This window comes from Artemia franciscana, chromosome 11 (assembly GCF_032884065.1).
Source record: "Artemia franciscana chromosome 11, ASM3288406v1, whole genome shotgun sequence".
Lineage (NCBI taxonomy): Eukaryota > Metazoa > Arthropoda > Branchiopoda > Anostraca > Artemiidae > Artemia > Artemia franciscana.
The window spans coordinates 45,762,614-45,777,943 of record NC_088873.1 but is presented as its reverse complement, the minus strand read 5'-3'; the positions used below and the strand labels follow the sequence as shown (position 1 = coordinate 45,777,943).

Below are 15,330 nucleotides of genomic sequence, written 5' to 3'. Positions count from 1 at the left end.
TATAGATAGATATTTATATGTTTTTAATTACGTAAAACTTGCGAATATACGACATTCTTCGCTGTCCCATTGTCTGTGCATATAAATTGTCTGGTTTACCGACCCTTGACCATGTAACATATAATTGTCCATGGGAAAAAATCCGTATTCAGATCTATACCTCATTCTAATGATTGCCCTTGAACATTCCCTCTGTCCCGGTCGTCATTTATATATCCCCCCTGTGCCCCCCCGGCGTCCCCGTTTTAGTTGTGTCCCTGTGTTCCGGTCGTTATTTATATTCCCTGTTTCCCGGTCGTTATTTGTGTCTAGGTGTCCCAGTCTTTAATTTCTCTTTGAGTGTCCCGGTCGTCACTTATATCCCCTGTGTCCCGGTGTCCCGGTCTTCATTTGTGTCTCGTTGTCCTGATCTGTAATTTCGTCAGTCGACAAACATGACGTCAGTCGATAAACAACTTCATGACGGAATAACGCTCAATCCTCATAATGACGTCAGTCAACAAACATGACGTCAGTAGACAGACACACAGACAAACAACTTATTTTTATATATATAGACTAGCCCAACACCTAGTTTGTGGGGGCGCTTCGCCAACCCCCGGAGCCCCCCCCCCGCGCGTAAGTCGTTACGGGCCATATTAGTTACGCGCCACTGTAGTTCTGTCCCAGTGTCCCACCTGTGAATATATATATATATATATATATATATATATATATATATATATATATATATATATATATATATATATGTTTTGAACTACGTAAAACTTGCGAATATACAACATTCTTCGCTGTCCCATTGTCTGTGCATATAAATAGATTGGTTTACCGACTATTGAACATGCAACATATAATTGTCCATGGGAAAAACAATCCGTATTCAGATCTGTACCTCATGATTCTAATGATTGCCCTTGAGCTTTGTTGATGGTGATTGCTAATCGAATATTCCCTGTGTCGCCGTCGTCATTTATATATCCCCCTCTGCCCCCCGGCGTCCCCGTTGTAGCTGTGTCCCTGTGTCCCGTTCGTCATTTATATTCCCTGTGTCCCGGTTGTCATTTGTGTCCCGGTGTCCTAGTCTGTAATTTGTCTTTGAGTGTCCCGGTCATCATTTATATTCCCTGTGTCCCGGTGTCCCGGTCGTCATTTTTGTCCCGGTGTCCCGGTCTGTATATACATTCGTTTTTGAACTTATTTATATATATATAGATCTCACAACGATCCAATTTTAGCCGCATCTGGTTAAATCCGTGTCCCGGTCTGTATATACATTCGTTTTTGAATTGGTCTTTTTTTAGGTTTTAGTTATTTACCTTTTTTAGTTTTTTTTAGTTATACCTTATGATTCTAATGATTGCCCTTGAGCTTTGTTGATGGTGATTGCTAATCGAACATTCCCTGTGTTCCCGTCGTCATTTATAATCCCCCTGTGCCCCCGGCGTCCCCGTTGTAGTTGTGTCCCTGTGTCTCGTCATTTATATTTCCTGTGTCCCGGTCGTCATTTGTGTCCCGGTGTCCCGGTCTGTATATACATTCGTTTTTGAATTGGTTACCTTTTTAGTTTTTTTTAGTTTTGTTTTTCTCCTTTATTTTTCAGTTTTTTTCCTTTTTATTTTATTTTCTGTTTTTAGTTTTTTTAGCTTTTTTAGTTTTTTTTTATTAGTTTTTAGTTTTTTTTTCTTTTTATTTTTTTCGTAGTTTTTACCTTTTTTTTAGTTTTTTTAGTTTTTAGTTTTTTCTTTTTAGTTTTTTTTGTAGTTTTTAACTAGACATGGTTCGAACCTGTAACCTCTCGGACCTAGAACCTGGAACATAACGCGTTACCAACTCAGCCACTTCGGGCTTGAATACATTCGTTTTTGGATTGGTATATGATGAAATATTCAGACTATATGATATATTCAGATTATATGAATTCAGACGTCATATGCGGACAGACAGACAGACAGACATAACACACAAACAACTTATTTTTATATATATATAGATAGATATAGTTTCTTTTTTAGTTTTTCTTTTTTTAGTTTTGCAGCTATTTTCGTTTTTTAGCTTTTTTCCTTTTTAGTTTTTGCCTTTTTTAATTTTCTGCTTTTTTTAAGTTTTTTCTTTTTAGGTTTTTCTTTTTTTTTAGCTTTTTTCTCGCCATATTAGCAACGCGCCATTGTAGTTGTGTCCCTGTGTCCAACCTGTGAATATATATATATACATACATATATATATATATATATATATATATATATATATATATATATATATATATATATATATATATATATATAAAAATAAGTTGTTTGTCTGTCTGTCGACTGACGTCATGTTTGTGTGTCGACTGACGTCATGTTTGTCGACTGACGTCATGTTTGTCGACTGACGTCATTATAAGGATTGAGCTGTATGTCGTCATGAAGTTGTTTGTCGTCTGACGTCATGTTCGTCGACTAACGAAACTACAGACCGGGACACCGGGACACAAATGACGTGTTATGTCTGTTATAACGTAATAGAGGCAACAATCTTGACAGGGCCTTTTCAGGGTGAGGCTTTTCTTATTCCAAGCATTCTCATGATTATGCGTTGCATGTTCAAGAGTCGGTAAACCTGACAATCTATTTATATGCACAGACGATGGGACAGCAAAGACTGTTGTATATTCGCAAGTTTTACGTAGTTAAAAACATATATATATATATATATATATATATATATATATATATATATATATATATATATATATATATATATATATATATACTAGCTGTTGGGGTGGCGCTTCGCGCCACCCCAACACCTAGTTGGTGGGGGCGCTTCGCGCCCCCCCCAAGCCCCCCCGCGCGCGTAAGTCGTTACGCGCCATAATAGTTACGCGCCATTGTAGTTGTGTCCCTATGTCCCACCTGTGAATATAGATAGATATATATATATGGTTTTAACTACGTAAAACTTGCGAATATACAACATTCTTTGCTGTCCCATTGTCTTTGCATATAAATAGATTGTCAGGTTTACCGACTCTTGAACATGCAACATATAATGGTCCATGGGAAAACAATCTGTATTCAGATCTATACCTCATGATTCTAATGATTGCCCTTGAGCTTTGTTGATGGTGATTGCTAATCGACCATTCCCTGTCCCGGTGTCCCGGTCGTCATTTACATCCCCCTGTTTCCCCCGGTGTCCCCGTTGTAGTTGTGTCCCTGTGTCCCGGTCGTCATTTATATTCCCTGTGTCCCGGGTCCCGGTCGTCATTTGTATCCCGGTGTCCCGGTCTGTATATACATTCGTTTTTTAGTTTTTTTAGTTTTTTTGTAGTTTTTGCCTTTTTTTTAGTTTTTTTAGTTTTTTAGCTTTTTTATTAGTTTTTAGTTTTTTTTGTAGTTTTTGCCTTTTTTTATTATTAGTTTTTTCCTTTTTTTTTTTAGTTTTTTATTGGTTTTTACCTTTATTTTAGCTTATTTTTCAGTTTTTTCCTTTTTTTTAGTTTTTTTTTATTTTTTCCTTTTTTTAGTTTTTTTTTATTTTTTATTTTTTTTAGTTTTTTACCTTTTTTTAGTTTTTTTAGTTTTTTTAGTTTTTTAGCTTTTTTACTTTTTTTATTAGTTTTTAGTTTTTTTTGTAGTTTTTGCCTTTTTTTAGTTTTTTCAGTTTTTTTTTTAGTTTTTTATTGGTTTTTACCTTTATAGTTTTTTTAGTTTTTTAGCTTTTTTATTTTTTTTATTAGTTTTTAGTTTTTTCTGTAGTTTTTGCCTTTTTTTAGTTTTTTCAGTTTTGACGTCACCTGATCCAGTTTTTTCAGGTGACGTCACCTGATCCATCCATCCATCCACAGACAGACAACTTATTTTTATATATATAGATATATATATATATATATATATATATATCCGATGAAGATGCTCAAAGAGTCTATGCCAAAAAACTTGCTGCTGATAGAGAAAGTCAGAAAAGAAAGCGTGCCGAGGAATCAAAAGAACAGCAAGGAAACAGGCTTGAGGCTAAAGAACGCAAAACCGCGCAGTTAGATGAAGATCTCTATATTCACAGGTGGGACATAGGGACACAACTACAATGGCGCGTAACTAATATGGCGCGTAACGACTTACGCGCGCGGGGGGGCTTGGGGGGGGGGGCGCGAAGCGCCCCCACCAACTAGGTGCTGGGGTGGCGCGAAGCGCCACCCCAACAGCTAGTATATATATATATATATATATATATATATATATATATATATATATATATATATATATATATATATATATATATATATATATATATATATATATATATATATATATATATATGTATATATATATATATATATATATATATATATATATATATATATATATATGTTTTTAACTATGTAAAACTTGCGAATATACAATATTCTTCGCTGTCCCGTTGTCTGTGCATATAAATAGAATGTCAGGTTTACCGACTCTCGAACATGCAACATATAATTTTCCATGGGGAAAACAATCCATATTCAGATCTATACCTCATTATTCTAATGATTGCCCTTGAGCTTTGTTGATGGTGATTGCTAATCAAACATTCCCTGTGTCCCGGTTGTCATTTATATATGCCCCCCGGTGTCCCCGTTGTAGTTGTGTCCCTGTGTCCCGGTCGTCATTTATATTCCCTGTGTCCCGGTGTCCCAGTCTGTAATTTCTCTTTGAGTGTCCCGGTCGTCATTTATATTCCCTGTGTCCCGGTGTCCCGGTCGCCATTTGTGTCCCAGTGTCCCGGTCTGTAATTTTGTCAGTCGACAAATATGACGTTAGTTGACAAACAACTTCATGACGACATAATGCTCAATCCTTATAATGACGTCAGTCGACAAACATGACGTCAGTCGACACACAAACATGACGTCAGTCAACAGACAAACAACTTATTTTTATATATATAGATGAAATACGTCGCTCTTTAACTGCATATGAATGTGACGTCATTTACAGGAAAATTGTTTTTCCAAATTTCAGGCAAAAAACAAATTTTTCCAAAGTCGCGACCTATCTTTGTCATTTTTCAGCCAGACCCTCTTGATGTGTCAACTTTAATAGGAAAATATCTAGCCGTAGGAAGAAATGAGACAATAAATAAATAATGCATGCAATTCTTGCTCGCTTAAAAAGGGTAAAAAATAATAAAAATCACCAAACTAAAGACCCTAAATCATTGTACAGCGTTGATTATGCAAGAATGATTGGTGTAGCAGTAGTGCTTATAGGTCGTGGCTTAGCAGCCCTGATCGTACATTGTGTAGCAGTTGAAGAGACATTAGCAGTGGCAATAGTGATCGATGGGCGTTAACTCTGTAGCAGTTTGGGTATGGATGTGGTTGTGTAGTAAGTATTTCACATAGCATTTGAACCACTGACAGGACGCAATAAAAATAAAGATAAGGGTCCATCAAGTGTTCTAACCCTAAATAAAAGGAAACTAAGCCATGAAAATCGTCAGATTGGCTCCGATTAGGACAAAGGCAAACTTTTCATAATTCACATATTGCAATTTTTTCAAGCCAAATCAAAATTTTATTTTTCGTTTTGTCTTTCCAGGTCAAAGAGAACAAATGAATTTAATTACATCTTACATAGATGGCTCTAATGTATACAGCTCTGATCGATTGGAGGCCAGACGGCTTAGAACTTTATACAAAGGCTATTTAAAAATTAGACTGAGCTCAGACGGTAGACCACTTCTACCAAGTTCATTCGATCCTAATGATGGGTGCAATCAAGAGGAAGAGATCAAAAATAGTCGATATTGCTTTAAAGCAGGTACGTTCTCCCAAATCATGTAGCTCTGAAACACAACATGGTTGGCAGTCAAAATACAGTCCCCGCGAAACATAGTGTTTTTATTAAACTAACCATCTACAGCTAGCCACCCAATTTTTCCGATTTCTAGAATAAGAAAAATCACTGTATGTCTCATATTCGAAATGAAATATTTGCTACAAGTTGTTTTGCAAATCCTTAACTTTTTACAACAATTACTCAAGACTTGCTTATTCCGGGAAATACTCTATAATTTGGAATGCCAGAACCAAGATAACAAATTTGTCAAAAATGCTTTGCATCATAATACTATTTTTCGTGAATTACAAATAGACTAGATGTTGAAATCTCCTTTTAAATGAGGTTTTAAAAAGCTCTATATGATGTGCCAGTGCCCCGCTAGTGATGAAGAAAAAGAAAGCAAGGAAAAAGAAGACATATTAGTGCTACCCATGCAAAAACTGAATTTTTTGTTATTCAATGTGTCTTGAAATTTGTTTCGATCCGATGCCATTCTTGGCTGGATTATAGCCTATTTTTCGAAATTCCACTAAGTTTACTTAAAAAAAAACACTTAACTACTAATGCTAATCAAAATAATAGTTCCCATTTCTGAATTAGCTACAAATGGCTGTTTTTCCCTCTAAATAGATTACAATAAGGCTAATCAAAATCTTAGTTGTCTTTCCTTAATCAGCTACAAATGGCCATTCTTTCCCACTAGAAAGTACTTTTTAAACGTTTTTTTTTACAGTGGGGCCGTGGTTCGTTCTTTAATATGTTTCCTGCTGTCGCTGCAACCATAATTAAAAATTTAGAAAATAAATCGCAAAAACAGCCTAAGTTGAAACATTTTGAAGTGTTTTATCAGTCTATGCACATGATTGGGCCCTGTGTTGACATTTTTATGCTGAAAAGGAATTGTCAAGTTAGTAGAAGCAGTCAATTAGACATCATGAAGATCATGTTCCCTATTTAACTTCTCCTAGACTCTAACCTTTGTGTCTTAAAAAGGACCATTCTCTCGTGCAATAAAAAAGTTATGCAAAATATTTAAATATACTTATTTATGATTATACTACTTTCAGAATACCTGTGTTGGCGCAGTGGGTTTGACCTTAGCGTCGTAATACGGGACCCAGAGATCGAACCATGCTGCAGGAATGCACTACAGGGTCGACGCAGGGACCTTAGTAGTCAAGAAGCGTCGTTAATCCGATACAATACTACTTTCAGAAGCCACCAAATTTTTTTTATTGTCAATTAATGTCTAAAAAAATTCTGTAATCCCTTCTACATTTCAAAAACCCACAGAAATTTGTGCGTATTGCACTATCAACATGTTAAAGAAGTTTCTGGTCCCCTCCCCTTCAAAATTTCCTTTCTTTCTTTTCTGTTCTGTTCCGTTTTATGTTGTTATTTATTGTGTTTTAACCTGTTTCTTTATTAATTCGTTTTATCCAGTAGCATAAGATTTTTTAGCACAACCTTTTCTATTGTATTTCAGGGGATGTGCGAGTTAATGAACAGCCGTCGCTGACCTCGATGCATACACTTTGGATGCGTGAACACAACAGGATTTCTCATATATTAAATGATATCAACCCGACCTGGTCAGATGAAAGACTTTATCAAGAAGCCAGAAGAATTGTTATCGCTGAAATACAACACATCACTTATAACGAATTTCTTCCTTCTTTACTAGGTAGCTCATTTTTTATTTAATCTACTTACTTATACCCTGCAACTCCCAATATGGGAATATTCATGGCAGCAACGGGACGAGCACATGAATTCAGAGATATGTCAAAAGAATTCAGAACTCACCCTAAGCGCAAGTCAAATAATGTTTCTCAGGGCTACAGAATTAGCAAACGTAATTTTAGCTGACAGGGAGTTTCCCAAACATTCAGCGTCAAGTACTTCACATTCCTCACATCACTGCATCATAATTAGCAGGTAGCCCTTCAACAATGCCGTAAAATTTCTTTTAGGGTGTCATGACATCACAGCTATTCAACACGGATGGAACCGCATCACGGAAATCCTTTGCTTCTGATTGAGATTTTGTGAGAAACTTTCTTTAAAATTGCTATTTCTCATTCTCAATGTCTCAGTAAAGGATGCACAAAGAATTGTACAACTTTCCGAGGAGAAACCCGGTGGATAGTCTGCAAAAATAGCACAATCCATCTCACTGAAAGTTCCAGCATTTTTATCCTTGATTATTTTCTGTTCAAAGCCAAAAACATCTCTCAGGTAATTGTTGAGATATATCATTTCATTGTCAATGGGTGAGCTAATGTAAATCTTACCACTTTCTATTGAATAATTAATGCACCATTCTTACGAACAGAGATTTTCCATTGATGGTACAATACAAATCAGCTATACTACCAAATTCTTTGTATTATAATGTGATATATGGCTATTCACTAGAATTAAGTGCTTCTATCCATTCATAGTCGACAAAGAATGACCAATCGTTTGAACTAATTTTTGTCTCATATTTCCGGTCTTTTCTCAGGATATCATATGTATTTTCAAGAATACTATCGACAATAGCAACTTCATACTTTCCCTTATTGAATTTGATGGCGGGGGGGGATTTTTGTCCAAAAATTGCTGGTCTTATTCAAATCATTGTAGAGGAGACCGAACACTGGACATAAACGTCACAAAGAAATCATAAAGCGTTGTGTACGTCTTCAGCAGATTTCCAAGAATCAAATAAAGAAGCGACTGTCTCTTACCCCTATGAGTACGACTCTTTAATATATTTTCAATCTGTACATTCCACTGTTTTTAACTTTCTGTGCTTCTTAATCATAAAAACCGCCAAGAATCTCATCATCTTTCATGTCACGTGCACGACACGTTATGGGTTTACTGTCTAAGACAATGGAATCTTTGAAAAGTTTATTGGACCATAAAGTAGTTCCCCTTTTCAAAAACAATAGCAGGTCGATTGATCCGAACAGTATCACCAGCGTTGAATTTCTTCTTTTTCACTTCCCTCACTTTATTGGAATACTGTTTAAGAAAAATGTCAAGTGTGTTGCCATCTCCTCGATGAACTTCTAGAAGCGTAGAGTTGGATCGGTGAGGATGATGGTTGTAACTCAACATGATTTATCCAAATCATGAAAGAAGCAACTGTATTTTTATATGTACAATATTTTGAAATTAAAAATCGAATAGTTCTTATAAATCATTCAGCCAATGATTCATTTATTCCACTGTGACTATGATGGAGCATTGAATTACATTTCAATAAAACCTTTTTTGTATGTGGATTAAAAAATTTATTACCCTGATCCGTTTGAGTCTTCCCATAACAATCTTGTTCAAGGATGGATGTAATAGCTTTAGCAAATTCATCAACTCTCTTTGACCGCTTTGGAATGGCATATGCAGAGCGACTAAAAACATTTATTTTAAGTAGAATGTACTTTTCTGGCTCATTGTGACGCCATTGAATCTCATCTAGAGTCAAAAGGTCTGCTTGTAATATTTGCAATGGGAAAAAGGATGAAGTTTTTCCATAGTGACTACCGCGAACTCTACAATTACGGTGTAGGGTGTAACTTGAATCATTCTGTAAATACTATGCTACAAGCTTTTTTTCAAGTCCAGTGACTTGAGCAAGTGTGTAGGGTGAACTTAAACTTCCCACTTCACCAATGTTCATAGAGATGTTTCAAACTTCAACAACTTTGAACTTAAACAAGTATTTAAGCGTCCATTACCCTTTTGCATACTAACAGGTGAGGATGATGCGGTTATATAAAGATGCCTTAGCTTCAGTCCCTCCACTCTCGTCAAATTGTTGCCGCTTGGTGTGCTCGTATTTTCCAAAAATGCTTTAAAATCATCTTTTGATATTTGATTAAATTTCGTTAATCGTTTTAAAATATGCTTATTGTCAATAAGACTTTTGTGGGAAGTTTGATGTTTGAAGTTCAAATTTCTAAGTCCAAAAAAATTCTAAGTTCAAGAAAATTTCTTAGTTCAAAAAATACTAACTTCCAAAAAAATTACAGGTTCAAAAAAAATTCTCTAAGTTCCAAGAAAACTAAGTTCCAAAAAAAATCTAAGTTCAAAAAAGTTCAGAATCAAATATAAATAAGATTCGTCTGAAGGACTAATATCGTAGAACATCCGAATGCAGTGTTTATCTGCTTTTTAGTTTTGATATTTCTCTTTACCGTCCCCTGGAGGTCCAGTTTTGACAATATTCCATGGATTGAATTCAATAGTTCAATAATGGCTAGTAGGGAGGGCTGTTTTTTCTTAAACTAATGATAATATATTATATACAAACATATGCAATTTGGTAAATGTCCTGTTTTAGTTTTGATCTTGTTTTTTACCGCCCCTGAAGGTTCAGGCTCAAAAATACTTCATTGATTGAATTCAATAGTTCAAGAATGGCTAGTAGGGTGGGATTTTTTAAATAAAAGACGATATTCATACAATTTTGTACTAAAGAGAGTTCAAATGTCTTTTGATAGACCAAAACTGTAGGAAAAACAGTAGACGACAAGCAGACGACAAAAATACGTAGATTACGAACTTCTTGTATATTACAGTCCTTATCAAAATCCTTTTATTAAACATATTGATTGATCAAGCTCACTTTATGTAATGCTAAAAAATTGGCAATGGGGGTCATACAATTTTGTACTAAAGAGATTTCAAATGTCTTTTGATAGACCAAAACTGTATGAAAAACAGTAGACGACAAGCAGACGACAAAAATACGTAGATTACGAACTTCTTGTATATTACAGTCCTTATCAAAATCCTTTTATTAAACATATTGATTGATCAAGCTCACTTTATGTAATGCTAAGAAATTGGGCCGATTCTCATTCTTTCATATCAAATATTTGTCTGAGATACCTTACGCAATGGGGGTGCTGGTCGCCAGGAACCATTGTATTGTTTCACTGACAACATGAATGATTATACAGTACCAGATGCTCAACAGACGAGATGCAATGGGAGCACTAGCCTCCAGGAACCATAGTATTGTTCCAAAGACAACCTGAATGATTACGCAGTACCAGGTACTCAACGGACCAGATGTCACGGGAGTATTGGCCTTCAGTAACAATTGTATTGTTTTATCGATAACATGAATGATTACGCAATACCAGATGCTCGACAGGCAAGATGCAATGGGAGTACTGGCCGTCAGAAACAATTTCAATGTTTCATCGACAGCATGAATGAATACACAATACCAGATGCTGAACAAACCAGGTGCGTGGAATGATAACTCCAATTGGATCTAGTATTCCCCATATAGTCCTGCTCGAAATAGAGGGGAATGGGTGTTCTCAGAGTATTGCCCCCTCACTACTATTGTAGGAATAACATTGCCGGCTATCTTTATCATTTTTAGGAACAGGGGTCAACGTACCAACACAAAAAGAATCGAGGACAGAACCAGAATTGAAATTTATTTGGTAAAACAATTGTAGATGCTGCGGTAGCTCATCACTTGCGTGTAATAAATGAAAACCACATAATTGATCTTAACCACGTGATAACTTTTTGAAGGCGAATTATAGCACTGTAAATATCAGAGGCCGTAACTACAAAATCATTATCGGATTCAGCATCAACTAGACTATCTACTAGTAGTGATTCATACCGGGATTCTAATACTGGATCAGGAGGCGAAAATTCGCTGGTGAAGTAACTGGTCCACACTCTCGCTTGGAAGCTCTGAAGCGACGCCTTTTGTCTTTTTTACCCCCGATGAATTCCCAGGTTTTGTTTGGATTAGTTGCGAGACGCTCGCTTCTGCAGTCAGTAATCTCAGCTTTGTGATTGACGAGACACTTAGGAAAATGACGTTTGGTATATAACTGTATGTCACTACCGCCACCAGATTTTGGTCTGTCACAATCATTCCATATTTGGTGCCAAAAACTTTGAAGAATTGCAACTTTGCTATAAAGCAGGATTTATCGACCGGCCAGGTATTTCTAATCCCAGACAAACTTTACTTAAAGGAACGGCACAGCGTTCTACACAACTCATTCCATGTGTGATTTCACTACAGTAAATGTTTATTAGAATTTTTTCTCAGACTCGGCGAGTTCTGAGGATTGTTGCATCAGTTAGAAGGGTATGTTAATTTTTTCAGATGACATCAAGCTCCGCTTTATATACAACAGCCTTTATTTTCTTCCAGTCACATTTGAATTCTCACTTCCGTTTCTTTTAGTGTTTTTTAAAGAGAACACTATCAATAACGAAACAATTGGAGATTGGGAAATGATCCGATACCGATTCGCTAAATTCAACATGACTTGAGCCATTCGCAGTCACGCGGTTTGAGCAGTGCGTGACGTCAAGAGGTCGCTCTGGAGATATGGATATACGTATACGAATGGTCATTTGGGACAACATACAGATTGGACAGAGCAGACTAATGTTTAGGAGATCTTGACTGATCTGGCACTGAGAGGTAGCAGTTGACTTTCCCAGCGAGGATAACACGATGATTTGCATAGACCCACTGCTACAAAGATTTAGCAAGCTTTATTGTTGTACGGGAGAACTTTTCTTGGGAAGCCAAGTTATTATAATCAGTTGGTAAGTAGCAGCAATATTCTGTCAGATTTGAAACTTTTATACCAAGGGAGCACTCTTTATCGACAAACACTGATGCCAAAGGGTGTGAAAACTGATTAGTATCACCAGTCCGCCAGAAGGTCCTCCTCTGCCGGAATGTTTAGCCGGCACGGCGAAAAGTCAAGTTTTTTCATTTATTAAGATTAATAATAAATATTTTCTTAAATAGGGACTCTGGGGAATATTCACTAAATTCTCTATACACAAATCTAATTTAAAAAGATCCTACAAAATATCTTATTAAAACAGTAGATATTAACAAAGGACCAGTTGCAAAAAGACGTTCGATGTTCGCTGCCAAAAAGGCAAGATTAGTGATTAAAACGTGTTTTAATTATTTTTCTTTCGTTTCAATGAATTGCCTTGTTTTGCCTCACTTTATTCATCAATACTGGTTGAACTTTGCTGTAGTAAGGATGCTGGGACTGTTATAGAAAACTTTCATTTTAGTTTTAATGGTCCTATGTTATTGTAAGCCTCTTTTCTCTTATATATTTGTACTTTTCTAAGGACGGCCCTTGGTCATAGGGTCGAAATATCCATTCAAATTAGAATTTCCAGTCTATTGGGAAAAGAATTCTCAATTGTTCTTCTGAAATTCAATTTCAATTTTTACAGAGAAAACGAGTTGGCTGATAGGTTCTTGTAGACCCGAAACATCGTTGCAAGACATCAACCTTTCAATCAGTGGTAGTTAATTGACTACACCACCATTGAGATTCAATGAAGATAGTTTTAGCTCATAGCTGGTAATGACTTTGTCATGAGTTTTCTGGCTGCGGGGCACTTAACACAGTAGCGCAAATGGTCTGACTTCTTACAGAGAGCACGCTTCAGTACAGCATTGCAGGGTTTATCCTTATTTTTCGCATGATTGCCACTTCAACGTGAACAGCAAATCGCGTTTTTACAGTCCTTAGCAGGGTGACCGTACTTTTGGCACTGCAAACTTCTCATCGGCAAATACCGATACATGTCTATTCGAAGGGCTCATAGCCCAGAGTTATCGGGTTATTCATTGCTATTTTTAGATCGTCCTTCCTTTCAAAGATAAGCTTGTATGAGAGGGATCTGAGTGCCGGTGGGTACGGTATGACAATTGCGAGAGGATCATTTTCCTCTTCTACTTGTTCCTAGTAAAAAAGAATTAGATGCACCTTAATGATATGGAAATAAATATGGAGCTATATGAAATCGGTAATATAGATGGCAAGCTAGTCTACTCTAGAAATGAGATAACGCTGGTGAAAATACCCTGAGAGAGAAAACCTATGCAGGGAATTGGGTAGATATCTAAAATATCACTTAGCTAAAAACGTACCTTTAGACGGTAGAAATTAACATGGAAATAACCTCAAAGTAATGCAGTAGCTTTATCCCATTAATAGCAAAGAAGAAAACTCAGCCCCATAACTCTGGATATAACATAGATGGCACAACATCTACTCTGTCTAAGAAAAGTCAAGAAATATCTAGGAGTTTTTAAATACCTTCCTCCCTAAAATGCAAGTTCACTTAATATATGTTCCAGAAACCACGGGATTCTCTCCTGTTAGAATTACCAAACGAGTCAGATTTTGTTTATTTTTGGTACCAGCCCTTCTCAAATCTCGCCCCGAACCTCTCTTGTAAAATTAAAATTTGTGTATGTTATTCTTTCAAACAACGTGCTACAATATGTAATATATAATTTCTTTTCCCACCTTCTCAAGTTTTTACTAAAATATTTTTATTTACCTCCTGAGAAGAAGCAACAGACTGCTGTTACTGTTTGTTTTACCATCTGTTTAGGGTTTTATCCAACTTAATTTCTATTTAATTACGAGTGGTTGGAATTCTGCAAGGTTTTTGCCAGTGAAATGAAGCCACCACTGTGTTGAGGTTGTACCTTAGACAACATTGTAGACTTTCTATCTTTGTCAATGAACATCTCTTTATATTTATTTATATAATTAATTCATAGATGCCTGCTTTTTTTCTAGGGGACAATGTTGTTGACTATCTTGAGCTACGACCCGGTAACAGGGGCTATCTTTATAGCTATAACGAAAATATAGATGCAACCATAGCAAACGAGTTCGCTTCAGCTGCCTATCGATTTGGTCACTCTATGTTACAGGTAAAATTGTCACTTATTATTTTACACAATTGGCAAGTTTCTGTTGCATCTGACCAATCAAGTGAGGCTATACGATGGATAGCTGAAGTCAATATTGCTTTTTTTATATTTTTATAGTCAGTCAGTTGGCTTTTGACCATAGCAGGAGAGTACACACCGTGTTTCGTCTTATGATTGTGGGACAAAATTGAATATTTAACTGAAAATTTGCGCTTAGTTTGGAAGAGGGGATTTACATTTATTGGAGGAGAAAGATCAAATTATCTTTCCTCTGATCCTCCCAATATGATCCACGGTTTACTATCCTTTTTATGCTTATCTTCCAATAGGCTCTTCGGCTATTAGCCAATATAATTGTCAGTTAAGCAATCAGGAGAAGGGCTAGACCATGCCCTCTTCTATAGACGAAGGGACTCTTAAGGAATTTGAAATACAGAAAATGTTCTTTGGAATGTGGTTAAAGAAGCAATTTCTGTTATTTTGACCACTACCTGCTAGAAGTCCCCTCCCCTTCTCTCTACTACGTAAAAATGGAAATGATATATATGGAATGGGTGTACAGTTGCCAATTATGCAAAAAAATAGGGTTAAAAAAGAATGGATTTGTGAGATTGAGTTTTTGAGTTTGCGGGCTTAATCTTGGGAAGATTAAAATTTAAGGTTATAGACCTTGAACTGAAATTCTGAGGGTCTAGGGGAAAGAGATATGATAAGTCTTATTCATGTTTGTAGTGCCATCTGTAGCCTAGTCAGGAACATGCCCCATGGAAA

At 36.2% G+C, this 15,330-nt stretch overlaps 1 protein-coding gene across 1 annotated transcript in view; it reads left to right on the top strand.

Annotated features, from left to right (window-relative positions):
- Positions 1-15,330, top strand: part of LOC136033286 (peroxidasin homolog) — a 51,826-nt gene that overhangs the window by 23,180 nt on the left and 13,316 nt on the right. Inside the window, exons 8-10 of the mRNA XM_065714048.1 lie at positions 5,568-5,789; positions 7,297-7,494; positions 14,423-14,559. Of these exons, the coding sequence (XP_065570120.1) occupies positions 5,568-5,789; positions 7,297-7,494; positions 14,423-14,559 (557 nt within the window). The remainder of the gene's footprint in view (positions 1-5,567; positions 5,790-7,296; positions 7,495-14,422; positions 14,560-15,330) is intronic.